This window comes from Homalodisca vitripennis, chromosome 7, assembly GCF_021130785.1.
Source record: "Homalodisca vitripennis isolate AUS2020 chromosome 7, UT_GWSS_2.1, whole genome shotgun sequence".
NCBI classification, from domain to species: domain Eukaryota; kingdom Metazoa; phylum Arthropoda; class Insecta; order Hemiptera; family Cicadellidae; genus Homalodisca; species Homalodisca vitripennis.
In genome coordinates, this window is record NC_060213.1 from 27,835,193 (window position 1) to 27,859,924 (window position 24,732).

The 24,732-nt window shown below is 33.8% G+C and overlaps 1 protein-coding gene across 1 annotated transcript in view; it reads right to left on the bottom strand.

Annotated features, from left to right (window-relative positions):
- The window catches only part of LOC124365763 (probable ATP-dependent RNA helicase DHX34), a 48,733-nt gene that overhangs the window by 14,333 nt on the left and 9,668 nt on the right, over positions 1-24,732 (bottom strand). The window contains exons 4-16 of the mRNA XM_046821767.1: positions 22,048-22,166; positions 21,789-21,955; positions 20,398-20,601; positions 19,564-19,696; positions 18,530-18,678; positions 13,813-14,017; positions 12,587-12,801; positions 11,183-11,377; positions 8,891-9,079; positions 7,361-7,606; positions 5,132-5,248; positions 2,579-2,745; positions 901-1,011 (exon numbers count right to left, since the gene is read on the bottom strand). Of these exons, the coding sequence (XP_046677723.1) occupies positions 901-1,011; positions 2,579-2,745; positions 5,132-5,248; positions 7,361-7,606; positions 8,891-9,079; positions 11,183-11,377; positions 12,587-12,801; positions 13,813-14,017; positions 18,530-18,678; positions 19,564-19,696; positions 20,398-20,601; positions 21,789-21,955; positions 22,048-22,166 (2,217 nt within the window). The remainder of the gene's footprint in view (positions 1-900; positions 1,012-2,578; positions 2,746-5,131; positions 5,249-7,360; positions 7,607-8,890; positions 9,080-11,182; positions 11,378-12,586; positions 12,802-13,812; positions 14,018-18,529; positions 18,679-19,563; positions 19,697-20,397; positions 20,602-21,788; positions 21,956-22,047; positions 22,167-24,732) is intronic.

The following is a 24,732-nucleotide window of genomic DNA, read 5'->3' on the forward strand; positions in this document are numbered from 1 at the left end:
GAAACTTGTAACGTAACAGTTCCAGGAAACTCGGCCGGAAACGTCATTTAGACCTTCAATCCTGCTTTTCCACCATACAGGGTAAGTTTTTTCTACATACAAATTTTTCAGCATCTGGTAACCCTAATTATGATTTTTACCGCAGTGAATGTGTTAAAACTCAATTTTAAATAATAAATTAACTTGAGACATGTATTTACCAACTACTTTTTGGTCAACACGGTTTCAATGTTTGAATTGAAATTTGTATTTACCACTACAGTATTTACAAGTTAAAGGTTTTTTAACAGAATGATTTGAGATAAATCAAAAAACAAAATCGTACACATTGCAAAAATTTGAAAGATTTACACAAAAAACAATGAATTTAATTTACGAGTTGCTGTGGGAACTGTTTTACGTGTTAGGAAAGCGTGTGCTTCCTCTGAGCATGAGGGGACATCATTTGTAAAAAATAAATGTAAAACTCCCGAGAGAGAGAAAAAAGACAACACACAATCTCACCCACACATACCTACATTCACACTACATAACAAAAACACATACACACATAAATAACTTCCCTTGTCACAGACCTAATGAAACATACATTTTCTACAGACGTGAACAACAGATATCATTCATATAAACAAATAAATCTTTACATCACTATAAAAATACTGATATTACTACTAATACTTTATATTACATTTTTATTGCTGATGCTAACAAAAATGTAATAAAAAGCATATATTGTAATATAACACAGCACATAAATATAGACTGAAAAATTTCACAAAAAAATGTTTTGATTCTCAATGCAAGGAAAGCATTTTCTCTGCAAGCAAACACTCAATGTTTGAACAATCATAATACTATAATGACAGGATCAGAAAGACAAAAAGTACAATAGTCACCAACCTGGTGAGATCAATGTTGGTGTGAAGCTCGTGGCAGAATATTAGCAAAGTCTGGGCAGCCGGCATTCTGAGAGTGTTTACCAAGTAGGCCTTGGTTGTCTCCAGCAGAGACCTTCAACATGAATAAATGGATTGCATTACTTGTATTATTGTAAACAATAATATTACTTGTAATTCACGATTTAAGACAAAAATAGTCCTTCCTGTTCAGTCAGAAAAAGTAGGTAGATTTTGTAACAACAGAAATATTATTAATTTTATCTCATGGCATGTACATGTACTCAATATCTTGAAACCGTTTGAGGTACAAAAAAAGTTTAAGACAAAAAGTTTTAACATTGTTATAAGCATTCCAGAACACATTTTTACTTTTGCTCTAGATTCTTAAAAAATTGAGTTGTGAATATTTTTAGAGTTTCAATGTCCGGTATAACGGAATCAAGCTAGCGTATGAACTTGGTCTGATATTAAATTTATAAGATAAATTTTTGTACTAAGCTTGAGCTTCTTTCAGCATTCCTATTATCAGTTGTCATTGCAATTGCGTAAAATTTCCTACTATATTCAAAACTTGGGTATCTGTGTGTTACCCATACACACTGAATTATAGCAATGGCCAAGTTCTACAATCTTTCATTAGATAACATAATATTTATATATAATACATTATTCTTATATTTTGCTATTTTTTATTATTTGTTATATTTGTTGATTGTTAATTTTATTAACTGTTACGTTTGTTAATTGTTATATTTGTTCATTGTTATATTTTATTAATTGTTATATTTAGATTGAAACACATTTGATAAACAACAAATTATCTTACAACATCAAATTTACACTGAAGTTAAATGTCTACTATTTTATTTATGTCATTAGCTACCATTTAATTGACTTATATGATAAAGCCTATCGTAACTTATGTTATTTAACAGCAATAAACGAATTGAATTGAATTGCAACATGATATGTTTAACTTAAAACAAGGATAAACAAGGATAAAATAATAATAATAATGATGAGCGTGTGCAATCTAGAAACATAAACATTTTAATGTAGAGCGATTATAATTCTTTATATCGTGGATATATCATTCATTAAATGTTACTGTTAAATAGTTCTTATCGGGTTGGATAGGGTACAAAAATATAAAATTTGTATTGTTCAGTTATTTTTTATTTTACTTAAAATGGGACCTACTAACCATATCTATGGTGAATAAGAGCCGGCTGTACAATTGACCTTCTTGATTGTGAACATTGTGAACAATTTTAAACCTCATGCACTTTTACGACTTTATTTTTAATTGTAGACTTATGAGGATGTTTCACTTTAAAGATATAACTAATATGGATCCAAACACTTTTTAGTTTTTTTGATATTTTTGTATGTTATTCAGAAAAAACTCATGCACACTATTCTTCAGTGAAAAAAACACAAGATCTTTTCACTACAGCTGGTCCTTAAGCGCACATTCAAATTTAAGATAACATAATTAAAATTAAAAGTGCTGAAAATCCGTCCCTAACTTTTCTTCATTATATATTGGCACTGACACATAAATATTAATATAAATTCTTTAAGACAAATTTCCATGGGGAACATGCAGATCTCAATTGCTACACATATCTGGCTGTGCCAGTTTCAGTTGGAGCGTTGGAACAAGTTGTGTGACTCACATGTAACACAACAGCTGGTGCTTGTGACTCAGCGGGTGCTTCCCCGGACCAGGGACTATGTCTGCGTCATCCAGTTGTAACACTGACGAGTTGTTACCGAAGAAACTCATCGGGTGGAGAGATACAAACGGCTTCGACTCAGAATGGAACAGTTGCTCGCTAACAGTCTGTCAGCAGGAAAAGAACATTTTTTAATAAACAAATTTATTAATACGTAATGGTTCTTAATAAAGTGTAATTTTAACAAAATATTTAGAATGTGATTTTTCAATAATTAATGCATTTTTGCAGTTACTGACCAAAATTATATTCTTTGTTTGAAGTTTGTTATTGATGATGGAAGGTTTGAAAGGATAATAGGATTTCGGATATTTGCCATCGTTATAGGTTACAAAAGTTTTGTACCTTTTGTAATACATAACGATGGCAAATATCTGAAATCCTGTTATCCTTTCAAAATGATATATTTTACAAACACCATATACTTAACCCTTTTAATGCCAGACATTTTTTCAGTGACCATGCGAAAAATGCCAGCCTGTTTTCAAAAAGTACATGCGAAGAATGCCAGGGCCTTTTTCCATAATTTGACAACTATTTAAAAAAAATGTATAACTTTTTTATTTATTGAAGGAAATTATCTATTGAGGCGTTGTTTTTTTATGTAATAATTTGGAGTGTTAAAAAAATTAATATTAAAATTTTTACATATTTATATAATTTATATTTGTAAAAAACAAAAAAATAAAAAAAACTAAAACTAAAAAAAAAAATTAGTTTGAACATATAAAAGTACCTTTATTATTAGCCTTAACTAGGAAGTAGTTACTGGCAATTGTACTATATTTAATTGTTAACACACACACCAAATTTGAAGAACTTTCCTTGAAAAATAGAGAAGTTACAGCATTTTATCGAAAACCTTGTAAAGTCCACATTTTACAGTCAAATTCAGTAAGACATATTTTGGTCAGTTTCATTCAAAATCACTTTATTTACACGTGTTGTTTAGCCCAATGTATAAAATTGTTTGTTGAAATAATAAAGAGAGTAGGTTACATAAAATTAAAATTAATTATTTACAATATAGGGTACATAATTTAAATTTTTTAACACTTGTGTTTGCCGAAGCACAAAGTATGAATCCCCCTCTTTTACTCATGGTCAAATCTATTTACAATAATCACAAAACTAATAATAATATAAGCAAACTGAAATAAGCAAAAGAAAAGCATGAATAATTCCCATTAAAACATAACCTAGCAACAACGTATTACCATAGCAACGAAAGACGCTCACTGAATGATTGGACGTAAATAAGGTTGAAAACAGCTGATATACGTCATCACATGTTGAGCATAGACTAAAAAAGATTTTATTGTATCAATAGTAGTAGTGTCTAGATACAGTATGCAAAGTTTAGTGGCATTTGGTCAATAATCAAAACTACAATATAACAAAAACTGGACGAGCGCCCCCAGCGCACGTCGGCATTTTTCGTAAAACCTAGTGACACTAGTCAGCATTAAAAGGGTTAAGACAGAATTACATAAAAACTGAAAAATAAAAATTAAAGGTAACATTATTTCAAAGAACTTATTAATTTTTGTAAGTAAAGACTAAATATTTACGATTAAATACAACAAAAATACAGCAACACTGAACTGGCCTATAATTTATAGGTTTCTGCTCTCTTCTTTAGGTGAAAAACCGTAAACATAGTTTTCTTGCAACCCTTAGTTAAATGTGCAAAAAAATTTAAGAAGTAAGAAATACAGGGTTGAGATTGTAGCCAAATTAACAACAGAAAGGTGAATGTAAAAACATATGCCACCATCAAGGACAACAAAACAAACACTAAGGAAAGAAAATTCAAAGAAAAACATGGAAATCTAAATGATGATGAGACAGAAGTGATTGCTAATGGTGAACAATGAACTGGTTCAGAAAAATGACAAATGTTGTTTATGACAGTGTAAAAACTTTCAGAAAGCTCCTTACAGATTTTTGGGTCTGTAATGCAACAAGTCGTAACTTACAAGTTTTGTGTTTGGGAGTCGAAAATTGTTATTATAAGTCACAAATCAAAATGAATGAAAACTCATATGTTTCTTTTCCTTAGGATGAGTTGGAAGGAGAATGTTTAATAAACAGAATCAACATGTTGGGACTTAGTAATCGTCTGATGATTTTGTGTCAAAAGAGCAACTACTGATGTTGAGATCAAAGTAACTGTCTGATCAAACAGAGGTCTAGTGCAAAATACCCAGTATCCCCAAGTTGGATCCAGCATCCCTGTCATAGCTGGTGCTGTATTTCTTGTATCTATTGACTATCCATAGACATCATTATAGAAGCATTTGACGGCTTGAATGTTTATTTATGTATAATTAAAAATGCCTCTGGCAATAACAGTACGGGTTATTTTTGGAAATAAAACCCATAAAAGGGGTACAACACTGTCCATATTTTCAGGATTTTGTTTCACTGGTCATTAATACAATAATTGGCACTGAACTTGGCGTTTACTGTTGAATTGAATTGACAACTTACCTTACAATGGTTAAACTCGTCTGGTACAGCTAGTTGGGGATAGAGACCACTGGTCAGGATCAACTTCAGCATTGCCAGGTCCTTATAACTACACGCGCTGGATCCTGCTAAAAGATTCTGTAACAATTGAAACAACATATATGTATCATATAGGATTATATGCATTAAAACAGTTCAATTCAATAACTGGTATCATATTTTGAATGTTACTCAATTTTTCCACAAGCTATGGGATGATAGCAACTTAATATTTAACAATAATTTTCATGTTAATGTTTAAAGCAAAGTTGTGGTACATTCCAGGTAATTTCAATAAAATATTTTGCAAGCCAACCAGACTATTCCCAAAAGCACTGTAATGTTGCTAGCTATAAAAAACAATATTTGTAACCCAGTTCATTAAAGGTTTTATTAACTTCACAATATTTATGAAGGACCTAAAAAGCTTTTTTAAAACCGTGTTGTTGAATGTTTGTCCATCCAAGCAATAAATCTTGATATAGAGGACTTGAAAATTGGTACATGTAAAAGATAAACAGGCACATGTGTATAAATAAAAAAAATCATGTAATACAGAAGTTAAAATAATAAAATTTCTAACTAACGGTAAAGTCTGAGTAGTAATTAAGTTTAAAAATGGTGTGTCAGAAAATGTTCTAATTATTTAGATTTTTCAATATTTTATTTTCATAATTCTCAATAAGTTCTAGTTATTACAAGTCTTGATACTTGTCCAAAGTATGTTTTGTTGCATTCACGGTAAATTTTATATTTCTAATTTTCTTGATGTTTCTTTCTGGTTATAATATTTTAAAATAACTCTGTAGATTATTTCATGAATAATTCATAATTATAAAAGTACGGATAATAGAATTAATTTTACAAATTTCTTATGATGTTCCCTTTACATAAGAAAATAGTAGTCACTGTAGTAAAATTATTTCAATAGTTTTTTTAGTTTGTTGTAACGCTTTAAAAAAATTTGGCTCATTTAATTACTACTTTTAATTATTCATTTTTATTACATAAATCAATATCTTTTTAAATTTTTATTTTTATCATCGGCCTTTTTCATCTTTAACTTATACAAACTTTTTACGAGGGCTGACCAGAAAGTAACAGACGTTTTGCCATAGTGCGGCAATGGGCGGGTCTGTGCTGCTATCTTGGCGCCAGAGTGTTCCTACACTCAGTACGCAACCAGTCGTGGTAGATTGTGCATCGCGTCTGTCACAGTTTGTGTACAGTGGAGTGTTGAGATGAGCACTGCAACTGAAAATCCTGTCAGTTGTAAAGTGCGATTTGTGACAAGGTTTTTGTTGGCGACAAATCACAAACAAATTGAAATTTATTGCCAGATTTTGTATGTATACAATTAGGGAATAATGAGTGAAAGCAGTGGTGAATTGATTTTAAAATAGACGAGCCAGTGTTCACAATGAGCATCACAGTGGTAGGCCTAGTCTTGAGAATAATAAATTGGTGGTGAAAATCAACGAAACAATTCGTGAAAATCGTCATCTCGTGATTAAAGAATTCTGAGAACATTTCCCCCAAATTTCATGAAGTTTAGTTCATGAAATTGTGGTTGGTAAACTTAGAAACCACAAATTTTGTGCCAGGTGGATTCCAAAAATCCTAACAGAAGATCACACAAACAGACTTGCTGTGGCACTGACATTTTTGGAAGGCTACGACAAAAGTAGAAGTCATTGATGGTATCGTAACTGGCGATGAGACTTAAGTGAAGAACGTTAACTGTAAAACAAAACGGCAGTCAATGGAATGGACACACACGCATTCGCCCAAGAAACCGAGGAAGTGTCTGCAAATGCTGTCAGCAAGAAAAATCATGGCAACTGTGTTCTGGGACACTTAAAGAGTGATTCTCATTGATTTTCTTGAATGTGGTCAAACTGTCAACTAGAGAGGTATTGCTGAACACTCAGAGACTTAGGATGCGTGAGAAAACTCAGCACGAAAGTTTTGTTTTAAAATCTTGTCTCAGATTTTTTTCACAACTGGCGGGATTTTCAATTGCAGCATTTCAACATTCCACTGTATACAAAGTATGATAGGCACGATGCACAATCTACTGGGGCTGGTTGCGTACCAAGCCAGTAGAGCCAGCTCTTAAGAACCTCATTATAAAATGATGCGTAGACACTGCGGAGAGTATCCAATACCATGCCACTGAACATGAGACATGAGAGTTGTGATGAGGTTTACCTGCAGTTGTGAGCTGTCGTTACTCAGACGGAAGTCTATGTCACGTATGTCCACAGTGGACTTGTCCTCCTCATCCTCAGCCAATGTCCAGGTGTCAGGCTTCAGTGTCCTCCTCCTCCTCGGGGCTTCCTCCTGCAGCGAGCGTTTCATAGACTTGAGCAGCTTCACCTCTCCGTGTCGCAGAGATCGCTCGGCACTGCTCAGACTGGCACTTGGTCGCTCACTGGCTTTTAGCAAGCCACAGTCCTACAGTGCAAACGTTGCACAAAAAGGGTGTTAGTTAATTCTTTATTTAGATGAGTGAAAATGGATTTATCTTTACTATACATGAACAACATTTTTTTAAACGTGCTGCAGACACTGTTACTGAAACCAAAATTTGATTTTTTCCATCATAACAGTTTATTTCACATATTAAAAAAAAACTACAGAAGGGCAACTCACCACCACAAAATGGCCAATCCTCAGATTGTAATCAGAGAGGTATTGCTCTTTGGTGTTTTAAAAATTTTACTTTGGGAGGGGGCAAGGTCTGATACACTGGGTGATTTAAGAGTTATAAAATACCCACCAAAAATAGGGCATCGGGAATCTTCCCCGAAGAAATTGTTGAGGTTTACGACATAATAAAGGTGTTGTAGCTTAAAACAAATTACTGGATGAAATTTCAATTTTTGTCTTTTGGGAAGGGCTTGATACAGAACAGACTTTCCAATAATGCAACTGTCATTTATTCAGATCATGATATTTGATTTTAATTTAATATTATTTCAAGTGCAGTGATTTGCCTAAATAATGGAACTTGGATAATTCAAAGCTCAAGGGGACCATCAAGAAAATTCAAACTATCCAAGATTTTTAATTTTAAAAGTTTTTTATTATCTAGGTTTGCCAGAGAGTACATAATATATAAAAAAATTCATTGTAAAACTAAAAATTAGAACTTTGACTTTCAAGCAGCACTGTTTCTTCACATTGTGAGCAACTTACTACAGTAAGAAGTGGGAGTGAAGGTGTTGATTATATTTGTTTAATAGTTAATTTATAACTCAAATTAGCTTTATCCATTTGAAGTTCGGTTAAGGAATCAAGTTAAGTGTTGATTAAATCCCACTAAAATTTAATAACTTTGGCTTAAAATGATTAATTTTGTATCAACCATGCTGATGTAAAATTTTGTGTAAAGTTGGTCACAGAAAACAATATAAATAAAATCCTTGTATGAGGGATAGGTTAATATCATACGTGTATTGGTTAATCAAGTAATTCTAAATTACAAAATCATTGGAGGCATTCCACTATATATCACTTATGGAAAACTCTCTATAATGTTAAAAAAAACTTTGAAAAGAAAATTTAGTAAGAGTAGTTAATTTAAAATATGTGTGGTTAAAAAGTTACCTAACTTAAATTTAATTATTTTTTCTCTCCGGACAGAAAGATTTTGAAAGACACACAATATTGACCATACATTGCATTTTCAGAACATTACCACTTTTTAATGCTAGTAAAAGTTTGAGAAAGAATCACCTGAAGCAGCTCCTTGAACTGGGCCCTCAGTTTTGTCATTTCGTAGAACCGCTGCTCCTCCAGGCCTCGCCGCCGACACCACTGCCGCGAGGCTCCCCGCTCCCCCCGCTTTGCCTCCAACCACTCTCGGAACGCATTGAGCAGTGTAATTGGATCACCATGGTCGGACTCCAGCTGCTTGCGAGCTGCCTGTCACAGACAACCTGTTATTGTGATTGTCTGATGGGGAAATATGACATACATTGTGTATTTGACTTGGACAGCCTCAGAGATGCAGATGTCATGGAAACTATGTAGACAATAGACAAGAATCTTTATTTGTAGTTTCTTCAAGAAATACAATGGCGTCAACAGAAATGAAATGATATTTTATGTCTCTTGCTTTACAATATTGTAGAATTCGTTGATAGTGTAGACTGGTCGTTCCACTAGCCAGTCCTGGAGACGTCTCTTCAGTTCATTTCCTCTGAGGTTTTTGAGGTTTTGTGGAAGTGAGTTAGGGTTAAACTTAACCCTTTCGCTGCTACATGATTTGCTCATAGCCTTTTCCAAAATTTGCCATGCCTTTCACCAGAGGCAGGTCTTAAAACTGCCTGCCCTGTTCTAGACATTTTGCAGTGTTTTACATAAAAATTCATATAATTGTTATTACATACCATATAAGGCTAGCGTTTCTTTTGTTGTTTTTCTAAAGAATCTTAATATTAGAATCTAGTAGTTAGTATTAAAATCTTCTATATTATAACCAAAAAATATTAAAAAACTGTTCTTTTCACTTATATTTGGAGTTTTTAATTATATTTTTAGTTTGAATTCGAATCAGATATTGGGAGATTTAACTCAATATATTTCTGAATAAAAACTTAAATTGTGGAGATACTAAAAACACACAATTATTGTGGTGCATTTATTTTTGCTGTTGTTATAAATAACATTTTTGCAGCAGTTTTTTAACATTGCAAATAATTTTATGTTTAATATATCACGTTTTAATAATAAATTATTGTATTTTAATTTATAATTCATAAGCATCAAGTTCTTGTTTAGGAACTGATTTGAATAATTTAAAGTTTTTAAACATGTGATTGGATTTCAATTTCTTGTTTGGCAATAGCTGATTTTTGAGTTTTTCTGTATTAAAAATATATATTCTTTGAATCTTTTAAAAAATAGTTCTTCTAGTTTGTCCAATATGAATTGAGTCATCATTTTTAAAGTAAATGTTTTGGTTCCACTTTTATTTCCATCTGAAACTTATCAATAAATTACTTATCTTATTCATTATGGAAAAAGTTATGTTCATGTGAACACTTTTTCTACATGCTTTTTTATTTCTTTATAAAATGGACTGTAACTCATGTTATTATAATTTATTATACTTTATTAGTACAATAATTTATTAAGTTTTATTCAGCTGATAACTGTTTTTAAATTGTAAAAATATTTATAATATTTCAAATTGTTGAATTCACACCTGACGATGGAATCTATGATGTCAAATGACCTCTTGCAATAAATTTAAAATTATATGACAATTAATTGTGAGTTTCATTTAGTACAATAAAACTGGTAGGACTCTCAGCCCAATGTAAAAACTCATTGTAAGAATATTTACACTTGTATCATTGACACTTGGAGCTGAAAATGTTCCATAATATAAATGCTATGTCAATTTTATCATCCGGGCTTAAGAGTAATGTTTCATAATTTATGGAATAACTATCACAATAAGTTGTTTTAATGAACCAATTAGAAAAATATCAATGAAGTAGTCAATAGTCATGATAATTTTACATTGCTTTATTACATTAGTTAATTATAGGCCAGCATGATCTAACCAGAAATAGATCATACTTCAGAAGTTAGTTGCTAGTAATTGAAGAACTAGTTTGTGATCATAGAGTACAATGTGTTAAAAGGAAAAAACAAATCAAGCGTTGAAAAGTAAAATTCAGAACCTCCTTCCCCTTTATCTTTACTAGTTATATTCATATTGCAATTATTTTATTACAATAAATCAACATGGCATCAGAAGTACGCAAAGTGGTAAAACTTCTTTGTATATTAAACTGAAATATTTGTCAACTCAGACCAACTGTCCTATCAAACCTCATCTTTGAGAAGAATCAGATGAAAATTCAAATTGCAAAGTTACTAAAATAATAATTCTTAAAACAGTTGGGATTTAAAGAATTCAAGATGGTACCCATTTACAAAATTTACTTTTCTCCTGACTACTGCTGTTGATTAGATTATCAGATTTGTCAAGGACATGAATGCAGTAACAAATACCTGACAGTCGGCGTCCCGGTACGCCCGGTTGGTGAAGGGTGTCTGCACGGACAATGCTGCAGCGAGGGACAATACCGGCTCCACCTGATGGAACAGTGAACCCATGATAAGCATCTTGCCCAATGGTAGATCTACCGGGAGTCGGGATAACATCCGGCCCACCGTGGTCAGCCTCTCGTCTCCCGTCAGGGCTCCCTGGTACAACAGAGAGTACACAAATATGATAAAATTAGCAAAGTTGAAATTTCGTGTCATCAAAGTATGTCAGGAATCATACGAACAAGTGTTGTATTATTACCATATTATTAAACGTTTTGAAGGTTATTTAATCTTTTCAAGATATTACCATAACAATTTGTTTGTTTACAAGGTTCTAAAACTCTTTTATAACACAAGTGACAACTTTCCCCTGTAGAATAATCCTTACAAGAATAAGTTAAGAAAAGTTGAACAAACTGTTGTTCCTAAACCTAATACCTTATTTACAAAATCATTCATTTCTTAGTGTATCGAATTTACAATAAACTGCCTGATTACATCAAATTCACTAAAAATTTTCCATAAACATTTTTTTAAATGCTAAAAAATTGGCTTTTACAAGTTCAAGATTTGAAACAATATGTTGCCATTAAGTCCTAGACTGATATTTACTAGCTTTTGTTCAAGCAGAGTATCTTATATAATATTGCATTTTTCTTTTTTGATGCACACTTCACATTTTTAAGTTAAATATTATTTGATTAATCCTATTACATTATCATATAAGGGATAACACCTTTTGTTAGGTAGGACTGTTAAAGTAGTGTATTAATTATCAACTTTGTATAATAACTTCCATTTTTAAAGCTGATATTTTTTTTAAACCTAATGTTTATATACCGGAACCTCAAATCAGGCTTGAGTCTTAGAGGCCCTAAATTTTCTCATCTAACTGTAAAAATATGTGAAATATAGTGGTCTTTTAGTTTTATTATATGTTGTATTCTTCAATTTTAAAGAAATATTTATGTTAATTCTTTATAAATAGACGGTTTAGTCTAGTCATTGTTAAAGTAATATACAATAACCCGATGTGTGATATATTAAGACTCTTATCTTTGTATTGTGTTGGAGTGAGAAAATAAATTCTTTCTTTCTTTGTACCAGTTCAGTTAAATTTCATCTTTTCTCTTGAAACGCTTAAGGAATTGTTTTCTTTTTCTATAATAAAATAAGTATGTATGATGGAAAGAACTAAAACGTATCTAATGTTTATCTTAATTGTAACTGATGTGTGCTAAATATAAATTTATGAAAGCATGAAATACTTTAAAACTCACCACATTGGATTACATGATACTCAGGTTTTATAAGATTTATTTTACTAAGTTAATTTACTATAAATCTAAATAAAAAATGTATTACATGCTGTTTCAGTGCAAGTATGGCAGTCTCTATTGTGTCGGCCGGTGGGGGCTCGATGAATGGGAATTTTCGGGCATCCGGCAGCCCCATGGAGATCATCTGCAGTAGCAAGCTGTCCAGGGGGACTCGCTGTATCTCCGGAGTTGTGTACGGGGACATAGCAGAGTATTCCTCCTCTGAGTACAGACGATAGCAGACTCCCGGCCCTGTTCTTCCTGATAAATAGTGTTGTATTTTAAATAATGCAAAACATAATAGGTTAACCCATTGTACAGCAAACATTACACTTGAAATGAAAGCATAAATATCAAACATATAAATGATTATAACATATTTTTATTCAGAGACAAAGTAGGATTAGGTAATTTTCTACTATAACAGATAGACCCACGGTGCTCGGCAGCATGTTTCTGCATGCGCAACTGCTTTACATCCCCCACTACCAGATACGGTACAGTCTGAGCTGGGAAGCCATCACTCAACTCAGACAGTTTGTGATTTTAGAATTTCATTCGCTAGAGTGCTTTGTTGATAGCGAATCACATGGATTTACTTATCAGGCAGAACTGACAGAACAGCAGTTTTCTGTGTAGTCTTCACTGTATCAATGTTCTTAAAAAACTTCTGAAACTTGAATTTTTAATTCCTCTCCTTTAAAACTTTCAATTCTTGATGAGTGACCGTTGCTGGTGTTACTTCTTTGGTGAGTGGCTGTTGTAATTTAGGTTTCATCTCAACAACAGTTTGCGATATTTTCATTGAATCTAACTTATTAAGATCAATTGGAGATTTGTTGTCTTTACTTTAATTGTTTTTGGAAAACATATCCTCTTCTGAATCTAGGTCATTAATTATTATTTTTTTATCTCTGCTCCTATTTCCATCATCACTTTTATCTACTTATATAACATCTCTGTAGTCTTTTTTGCCTAGTTTATTTTCATCCATTAAAGTAATATCTATGTTAAAAATCTGTTGTGCTTGTTTTGAAACTGAAGATCCAGTATCACTATAATTTTCATTTTAGAATTACTATAATTTGATTTTCACTCATTTGGCAGCGCGATGGTAAGATGTACAACAAGTGATGAATGCTTTCCTGATTTATTAGTGCAAATGTCTACTATCAGATCTAGATGTGTTGGTATCTGTATCTTTATTATTATCACATCTGAATAACAAACATTAGTAGAAAAATAATCATCAAGACTGCACTAAAGCCGTACCTGCTCTTCCTTTTCGTTGCTCTGCACTGGCCCGACTAATCCAGAATTCTTTCAGCCGTTGCATCTTGCAGACTGGATCGTAACTCATCTCCTTCACCTTGCCCGAGTCCACGACAAACCTGATCCCGTCGATGGTTACTGATGTCTCTGCGATGTTGGTGGACACGATACACTTCCGTACTCCCTCCGGCGGGTAGTCGAACACCTGAACCATGTAAAGAGTTAGTACAGAGTCACCTAAGCAATACTTCTCCAATCCTTTGACTGATTAGAAATTATGTATGCCCACTGCAGCAATCTGGAATTTATGGTACACATCAAATTTCGTCCATACATCATACATTCACTTTATATGCCATAAATGTAGACTAATAAAATATGTTTTTGTGCAGTTATCTGATGTGCACTCTGAATTGTATTCAAGATAACCCATGAAATAATGCCAAAAAGTTAAAACTATTCTTGGGATTTTCTGCTTTGTATTCTTGGTGGAAGTGTGTAGGTTTTAATGGAAAAGACATTTTTTCTACTTCCACATAAAATTTATTTGGAATAAATAAATTTTATTTATTTAATATAATATTTATTATAATAAATTTTATGTGGAAGTAGAAAAAATGTCTTTTCCATTAAAATATTCTTGGGATAATAAACTGTTTTTATATAATAGGCATTTACATAAATTCCTATTGATAAGGTGATAAGTTCATGATGATGTATTCCCATTGGATGCATGAAATCTTTGCCATAGTATAACTTATCATGTACTTATTACCCCTGTTGAGCACTGAAAATGGAACTTTGAGATATGAAAAACATAAAATTGTACAAGTCACTAATCATTGTGACCTGTTTTGCTTTCTTCCTTTATGCTCAGTTTGGTCTATGACTTTTGTTGCAAAGAAGACACCGCTTTCTTCAATCATAGACCAATCCACAAAATAGGCAACAGGTGTAACATATTTAATATTAAAATATAGAGAAATAATGAGTTTTGCCTAAATTGTACAGCCAATCCTATAGACTCTTTTCAACGTGCTTAAGGCTCCTTTCAAATGCGCCAGTTTCGGAGAGATGGACAAAACCGGGACGTTAAATTACCCATTTTAAAGCAATCCTTTCACACATAAAGATTTTTTCAGTTTTTGTCATTGGTATCCACTGTTACATTAATCAGTGATTAGGAGCTGTTACATTACTTATACTTTTTTGGTCTTCTAGTAACATTTGTGCCAAAATAGGAAGTAACTGAAATAACTAAAACTGTGTTTTGTCTAATGGTTACAACAGTTAGACCTGATGCCTAATTTCACAGTAAATAGTTTTATAATTAGGAACCCCTTAGGTTAGTTTCTTGATAAAGATATTTATAAATTGAAATTTGTACAAAATGTTACTGATGTAGAGGAAATAATTGATAGTACTAAGAGTGTGTGTTTAGTAAGAAAGTTTACCCTCGCCCTATAAGTGGAATCAATTGAAGTCATTCGGTTACCTAGAACTTATGTTAAACTTCAGATTTAATGTTTAGTACTGTTTACCTTAAAAACAGTCCGTTACAAAATATATTCTCAGCCTAGTTTCAGCAATTTAACTATATTTTATTAATGAATAAGTTTCTTATACTTAAACATGGAATCCTTTACAAATTCAATGTATTAATATTTCACTCATCTTATATTCAAATTTTAGAAATTCGATATTGATAGTATATTATTTCATAAAGGATTCAATTAACCCTTGTGTCACAATCACAATAGGCCTTACATTTAGAAAAAAATATTGCTGTTTCTTAATTAAAATAAATTATATACAAACAATTATATCCCTGTTTTTAATTCATAAAATTCAAATTACTTTCCTTAAATCTGTCACATGCAGCATTGCAAACAATGTCCAGAACTGTTCTACTATTCTATTCACTCCACTGTGCGTCCATTCAGCTAAAATGAAAGTGTGCATTTATTCCCATAGAAATAGATGGACACGTGGTGTGTATAGATAGACACGGCACGGAACCAGTGACAGTGGCCAGATGCCACCTAAAGGCACTGTGCTGTGTGTGTTGTTTGTGAAGGGTCCAATACAATTATTTGTGCCACTAAGAGAATGTGGACATCCAGATGTTTTCTATCCTTCCAAAACCGGCATATGTGAAAGAAGCCTAAACGTTTCATGCATAAGAAATTACTATAAAATGTTTTCAAAATTTTTATTATATTAAAATAAAACGGAAAATGAAACAGTCTAAATATTTCCTGTTACAGTGGACACAGGATATTACTAAATTTAAAAAAATTTGGAACATTAACCTTTCCAGCGTTATTGACGCGGATCCGCGGAGGGCCACTACAAGCTCAAAACGTTATTGCTGTGGATTCGCGTTTTTGCATTCTTTATTTTCTTACTGCTATGTTAGTTGAATACTTTGCTGCTAGATAGTTTTAGTAGTCACGCGACATACAGACGGGTTGCCCTGCCACGAATTCTGTTACAATGGGAGTGGCAGTTGCTTCTAATTGGCCAAACACTGTCTAGCGGGCGTGGCCCCGCGCCTTTCACAAAGTCATTGACGGGAGCTCCCGTCAAGGCATCTAGCCAGTTAGTTAGTGAGAACCGTCCGATACACGCATATGTATTTCGGTTATCGCTAATTTTCTGTTGTGTTATATTCTTTTTAAAGTAAATTATTCATATTATATACAGCAGTTTCCAGTATTTATTTAGTGTTTTTTTACCATTATTCGTGTGAATGGCGAACCCAGACGATTCGGAATTTGAAGATTTGGTAATTCTGAGCAATTACTTGGTCAACCCCAAACTTTTTAATTTTACTACGGTCATAAGGATGTTATCAGAAAGCAAGAAACATAATTCAAGCCCCGCAAGGCTGTCCTACAGGTTGCCGAGCGATAAGAAGGTTCAAAGTCCACGCAATAACAGTGGCTTGCGGGAGACGCGCGGAATGTCAGTTGTGACAGCCCGCCACCAAATAAACACTCTTTGTCTACATTTGTATTTTTCTAATTTTATTGGTTTGTAATATAGTATATGTTTATCTACAGGGTGCGGCAAAACAAACAGTGCAGTTGTGATGGGCTTCTACATCCACTGTGGTGGGGGTAGGAGCCGAGGAGGGGGCTCACTGCATTCGGTCACTCACCCCGTTTTCAGTCGTAGCAATGGTTTGGAGCGGAGAGCATAACGGCTTTGCCGTTCGCACGTTTTTTGAAAGTGGCCGTTCTTACATCACGACTCAACGAGCGTTCCGAGTGCACTTTAACATTCCACGTAATGATCCCGTTCCACATCGCAATGTTATTGCAAGTTGGGTTCGTGCGTTGGAAGAAACTGGTTCAACACAAAGGCCTAAAGGTATGGGAAGACCGAAAACAGCGAGAACTCCCGAGAACGTCGCAGTAGTGAGGGCAGCTGTTGAACAATCACCAACACGCTCTGCCCGGAAACACACAACTGCGTTAAACATGTCTGATCGCTCTGTTAGGAGGATTTTACACAAAGATTTATTCTTCCACCCCTATAAAATTATGTTGGTTCAGAAGTTAATGCCTCCAGACTTTCAACACCGCGTGAATTGCGCTCAAGAAATTTTAGAACGTATCCCACCAAGGTCAACCTTCTTCAGTAGTGATGAAGCCCATTTCCACCTGTCAGGTTCAGTTAATAAACAGAATTTCCGTTATTGGTCAGACAGAAACCCACAATAAGTTAATGAGCGACCTCTCCATTCCCCGAAAGTGACTGTATGGTGTGCGATTTCCAAATTTGGTGTTATTGGACCCTACTTCTTTGAGGAGGATGGGCTTACAACAACCGTGACCGCTCAGCGTTACGTTTCGATGCTGCAAGATTTTTTTGACCAGAATTGAATCAGTTGGTTGAAGAACAACATCTTGAGGATATTTGGTTCCAACAAGATGGGGCTACGGCCCACACAGCACATGTTTCAAGGACGAAATTGCGGCAGATGTTTCCTGCGCGTCTCGTGTCTCTGAGGGGTGACCTGTGGTGGCCTGCAAGATCACCTGATTTGAGCATTTGCGATTTTTTCCTGTGGAGTTATCTCAAGGACAAGGTTTTTCGGCATCGTCCTCACAACTTGGAAGAACTCAAGATCCGTATTAGAGAGGAAATCACCGCCATTCCAATCAATATGTGCCAAAATGCAGTGGAAAACTTCAGAAATCGCCTACATCAGTGCATTGCTTCTGGAGGACGCCATCTTTCTGATGTGATCTTCAAATCTTAACAGAAAAAATGGGGGTAATGTACTTATTCAAGCAAAATAAACCACATTTTCATAACTCGTACCGATTTTCTTTAATACCACTTCAAAACTGCACTGTTTGTTTTGCCGCACCCTGTATAAAACTGTGTTTCATTCCCCTACTTACTGAATAAATGATAAAAATATTAGTGACAACTACACTGCTATTCTACGATATTCTCAAAAGTTAAAAATTAGCCTAGGAAATCCAAAAAGGAGTAAACAAATTTTATTTACCGTTAAATAACTCTATTTTGACATACAGAAACGAAAATAAATTTAACTTTACACATTGGAAATTTTAAAAAATTGTAACTTTATCAAAGATCAGGTCCAATTTTTCATGACGCTTAAAGGGTTAATTGCTTTGGTTGTTTCTGTGTGAAAGCCATAACAAACAATGCGATTACTGAACATTGGATGGCCCACCTTGTCCTGGTCCGCGATGGAGAGGGTGCTGTGTAGTGGTAGGATGATCCAGCCTTGGGTCTTCTCATTGTACTGCTTTGCTGCATCTACGACAGCTGTGATCTCACTCATTCCAGACAAGAAGATCAAAAGGTCACCTCGCTCATCCTCTGCGATTCAAAACATTGTAATGTTACTTTATTTTAATTTAAAACCTATCTTCCATTTATTGCAGCTAGCACTTTAAAAAAGTATGTAATATTATTTTGCACTAATCCTAAATGGCTACATTCGTGTTGAATAAAAGATAATATACCAGTGATGTATAAATGTGCTATATATATCGCAAAATTAACCTAAAGGAATTAAATATAAAGTACAGCTTGGTAAAACATTCATGTTAAAATTACTAATTCTTAATCTCCTCAAGAAGTAGGAAAACTTTATATGCATTAAGTTATACATGATCTTCAGAACTGACAAATGAATAAGAAAGTAAAAGAATAATTCAAATTTCATCATACATAATCCTAAAGTTCTGGCATTTCAATGTTTGATGTTTTGTGCTAAAAGACAAACATTCTTATAATTTACCCAAAATAAACCCGTAAATTTAATTTGGAAAAATAAAAGAACAACAATTTATGACCACTTAAGTTGCGAACAAAACATTATTAACAAAGAGAACAATTGTTCAAACAATGATGAAAAATGAATAAAAGAGGTCTCTGTGAAACGTAATATAATAAAATATATTATTTTAGCTCATATAATTCTGCTTTAAGATCTTTAGTGCTTTTTCAAAACCTGAAAAAGAAAATACTACTTAAATTTACATATCCACCACTTTTGTTAAAGTTGCTAAAATTTCAGTTTTTTATTTTTGTTGTTTTTGTCTTGTACTGTAAGTATTAGAATAATGCACAAGTTGTGTTTAGTTTCCATTTACGAATCTCAGTGGCTCCTTAAGTGCCAAAATATGTCCAAGAAGAGAGCAATATACTTTGTTTATAAAAAAGACTTTTTCTTAATTTGCTAGCTTACAGCGTACTCACTTGGATATTTCTCATCAATGAGGTGCATAATCTGGACGTATGGCGCAGGGTTCAGCCTCTCGCTCTTTGAAGCTCGTTCCTCCACAACGATTGGCCGATAGTGTAACTTGATAGGGTGAAGTCTTCCTGGCACCTTTAACACCATCATTTGTATTAACACTTAACCTTATTGTGATCTACGGCTTGGCGAACCTTTAAGAAGGTAAATACAAAAGTAAGACGGGATAATTCATGAGGAATTCAAGGTTCAACAGTAAACGAAAGGTTGGTAGTAAGGATTGTGGAGTCAAGACTCAATAAATCACGTTGATCTAAAATTGAAGAAGTTGTTCAAATAAAAATTGCAATGAGGTGATTTTGGCGAGTAAGTAGGTAAATAATTATCATGAACATTATGCTATATTTCAATATTGAAGATAAACCAATACACTAAAAATACATTGTATTCAAAGTATGTTAATAAAATCAAATTTTCAGATTGCTAAAATTGATAAGCTAAAATAATTATTGAACACTTTTGATCCGTTGATATTCCTTTTACTATTCTCTTCAATCTGATGTGATTATTGCTAGCATATTTACTGTGATCTCCTGTTTAATTTAATTTGATAAAGTTCATAAAATTCTCATGATAGGTATCTATAGGTATTCTCAAGTAACTTAAATTATTGGTTGTTTTCAGCGGTGAAAAAGCGATAACCAGAAATAATTTATTCAAAGTTAACGCCATTTTGAAACAGAGAGAAGGCTTTGCAGATTTATGATGGAATGCAGGAGGAGAGTAAAATTCAGCAAAACTGATGTGATTTATTGAGAATCCAAATTAGAACAAACCTGAATGACACAAGTGTCACTGCCAAAGTACTCGCTGAACAGTTGGATGTTGATGGTGGCAGACATGAGGATGACCTTGACGTCCGTTCTCTGATGGAGTAAACACTTTACGACCCCCAACAGGAAGTCACCGTGGAGGTGGCGTTCGTGAACCTCATCTAGTACGATCACATCGTAGTCTGCTAGCTGCCCCTCACCTGCTGCCTGTATACATAATCATGGGCTTTGAGAAAATGTTGGATGTCTGCCAAAAGGCATCATCTGTGTTCTGTGCTCTAAAAAGCATGGGTTGATTGCTTTTGTTGGAATTCCAGGATATAACACAGTTTAATATTGGGCTGAATGTAAATGCAATGTCAATTTTTACTATCAAGAACCAAACCTGTAAATTCATGTAACAGTCAAAAGTTTTTTTAAAGGAGAAGCCAATCCCCTTTTAAGCCCTATTCTGCCCGTCCTCATGGGCCACTGGCCTGTGCGAGAATCTTATCAAACGGAATAAGGAGGAGAATTGATACAGTACAAGATCGATGGTACTGATAAAAAGTGCAAGGGTCACAGACAGGATTTGAAGCTGCGCTATCTCTAACTCAGACTCACAGTCTAACGTCTTACACTTCTCGGCCATCAGCACTCCCATCGAATCACAAAACCCATAGTAGGTGTGATCAATACTATTGTCCTATAATTTGTAAGGTACTTTTTTATTTTCTATAAAAGATTTTACGTAACTACCCTCAGTTTATGGTCTGAAGAACATTTTTGTAATTTCCTTACAAAAAATGATTTTTACTCTTCTCGCACGTACCACAACTAAAGTAATAGAATTTTAAGAAAGTCTACATTTTTTTTATTAGATGAAATTAATTGGATTAACAGTACAGTTCAGAATATGTTTAAAATAGTAGGCCAAAGGGTTAAGACATTATTAACATGTAACGAGTAACAAAACCACTGACAATATACTACTTAGTTGTTACTCTCAGCTGACTGACAGAGAGCAGCAAAGCGAATTACTATATCATGATGGTTGTATGTTCTATTACTAGTAATGTACTGTATGAGTACTTAATACGTCACAATCAAAGCAGAACTAGGTAATCCCTGAGATTTAATTGCTATGATGGAGGTGACACAGATTACAATTTATATTTTATCAAATCTTCATATCAATTATAAGCATAATTATGAGATGGCATTGAGATTTTATGCCAATGATTTTTATATTTATATCTTGTGTGTGTGTGTGTGTGTGTGTGTGTGTGTGTGTGTGTGTGTGTGTGTGTGTGTGTGTGTGTGTGTGTGTGTGTGTGTGTGTGTGTGTGTGTGAATGTATATATTATCTGATGTTGGAATTGAAATGAATGAAGTGTCTTAAACCTATAACCTACCTGTCTGAGAAGTAAACCTTCCGTTATGAAAACAATTTTTGTCTGCTGATTTCTGTTCTTTTCAAAACGTATTTGGTAGCCAACTTCGTTCTTGTACTCGCTGAGCGTTTCAAAGGCAACTCGTTTTGACAGTGAAATACAGGCAATTCTTCGTGGTTGTGTGCATGCTGCAACAGTAAGTAAAACATACCAAATTAAGATCTATTTATAACAAAAACTTGTAATATAGAAAATATTATATATGTTTTTATTTACTTACCGATGCGGTTGTACCCAGCTTTCATGAGGTACTGAGGAACTTGTGTTGACTTGCCACACCCTGTGTCTCCAGCAATAATGATAACATTCTCTCTCTTCACAGCCTCCAATATCTCGTCCCTTCAACATCATTATTTATATTACATACATTATTAGTTGAAAACTTCACAATTTTATCTTCAACAGAATGCAGTTAGTAAGAATTCACATGGATCTACATAAATTCAGTAAAATACAGGTGGTGCAGAGAAACGGGATATTTTGAAATAATCATAATAAACCAATTAATTGTACAAACAACATTTTAATGCTTAAAATGCGTTAGGCAAGAGTGGAAATTACATGAGAAATGTTGGAAGTAACAATAAAGTTAAAGTCACTTATTTAAAATAACATCAGTTAAAATTGCGCCTAACACAACATTCACTCAATCGATTTCGAAAACTTATCATTGTGCGACGCAATGTGTTCTCTGAGATGTTGGCGCCGTGTTTTTCAATCTGCGTCTTGAGCTCAAGAAGATTTCTTGGCCTAGTCTGGTACACAACGCTCTTTAGATGTCCCCAAAGAAAGAAGTCGCATACTGAGAAGTCTGGAGATTGTGGAGGCCAAGTGACGTTAGCGTTCCTTGAAATTATGCGCTCCCCAAATAAACGCCTCAGTGCTGCCATTGACAGATTGGCAGTGTGTGAGGTGGCTCAATCCTGTTTAAACCAGGTTTGTTGAATGTCAATATCTGGAAAAGCATGAAGCCGTGGAGCAAAAAATGTCTCCAGCATATGAATGTAACGTTCAGATGTGACAGTTACAGTGAAACTATTACCATCCTTAAAGAAGTAAGGTCCAATTATCCCTCGGCAAGACACTGCACACCATAAAGTAACTTTAAGGCTGTGTAAACGACATTGATGAAGTTCACCGGGATTTCTGCCAGCCCAGTAACGCATGTTCTGCTTATTGACATGCCCATTTAAATGAAAGTGGGCCTCATCAGACATCCAAAGATTTTCAAGGAAATTTGCGTCCTCATTGATTTTAGTCAGTAGCTGTTCACAAAATTGTAAGCATAACTCACCGTCATTCGGTTTTAGAGCTTGAACAATCTAAAACTTGTAAGGATGAAACTGCAGGCCGTGCAATATTCTTTGCACACTCCGACGCTCAAGTTGCAATGATGAGGCGATTTTTTGTACAGAACAAGGCGGACTCCTTTCCACTGCAACTCGTACTGCATCAACATTTTCTGGGGTTCGAACAGTCACACCCAGGAGGTTTTTTCTTTAAGGCCGAACCAGTCTCTTCAAAATTCCGAACCCATGATGGTATGGCATGTGAAGAAGGAACTTGACCACGGGGAGGAATATCATAATAATAATAATAATAATAATAATAATAATAATTTTATTTGTCATGAAAATGTATTACATCATTGACAAAGTCATAGTATATTGGCTTATTGTTAACCAAGTCAATACAATAGTCAATAAAGTCTTACAAGTAAATTAAATAAAATAAAATAAAAAATCACAAAAATGACAGTACAAATTTCAGTAACAGTAACAAACACATTAAAAATCAATACTTTTGGTGTTGAAGAATTCATCTAGACTGTAAAACGGATTCTCCAACAACCAGGAATATAACTTATTCTTAAAGATATCAAAGGGATATGAGCAATATTTTTTCTCCAGAAAGTTATAAAATTTTCAAAGATACTACAACATGACTGGTGAGGGTTTTGCTTAATCGAAAATGTCCAATTTCAGCATTGTTTCGATTACGCGTGTTGTGGTCATGAATTTTATGTTTAAAATTTAACAAATTTGGATTTTTATGGATGTAAACCACCGAGTCATATATATACAAATTTAGAACCGTCTGAAAACGAAAAATTTATGAAATGGGGTTTGCAATGCTCTCTGGTATCACACTTTTTTAGAGCCCTAATTGCCTTTTTTTTGTAATACTAGTATTTCGGAAATTCTGGTGCAATTACCATATAGGACTAATCCATATCTAAAAAACAGATTGGAAAAAGGCAAAGTATGCGGCTCTTATAGAATTTAGTGGTACAATATCATTCAGTCCTACTCAGAAGAAAAATGACTCGTGAGAGTCTTTTATTTAGATAATCAATATGTGTTGCCCATGTCAAATTTCTATCAAGGTTGATACCCAAGAATTTAACTGAGTCTGAATAGCTTTCGTCCAATGACCCAGCAATATGCCTAAGAGTAAAAAACATTTTTGTTGTTTTGTCTTTATTTAGCAAAAACCCATTAGCATGAAACCAGTTTGATGCATTTTTTAATGTATCATTTGCCAACAGCTCCAGATCATGTACACTTTGACTGACATTAAAAAGTGTAGTATCATCTGCATATAATATGGTTTTCGAGTTAAGAGATAATGGTAAATCATTTATATAGATTAAAAAGAGTGGGGGACCTAGGAACGGAGCCCTGTGGAACTCCCCACTCCACGAGGGCTTCTTTAGACCACTTACCATTATATTAAAGACCAGTTGCTTGCGATTGTTAATATATGATTCAAAAAAAATTTAGATTAGGGCCCAGAAAAATCCGTAATGTTTTTAGTTTAGATATAAGAATTTTACTATCAACACAATCAAAGGCCCTGCTCAAGTCACAAAAAGTAGCCCGAGCAAAGCCCTTGCTCTCGAAAG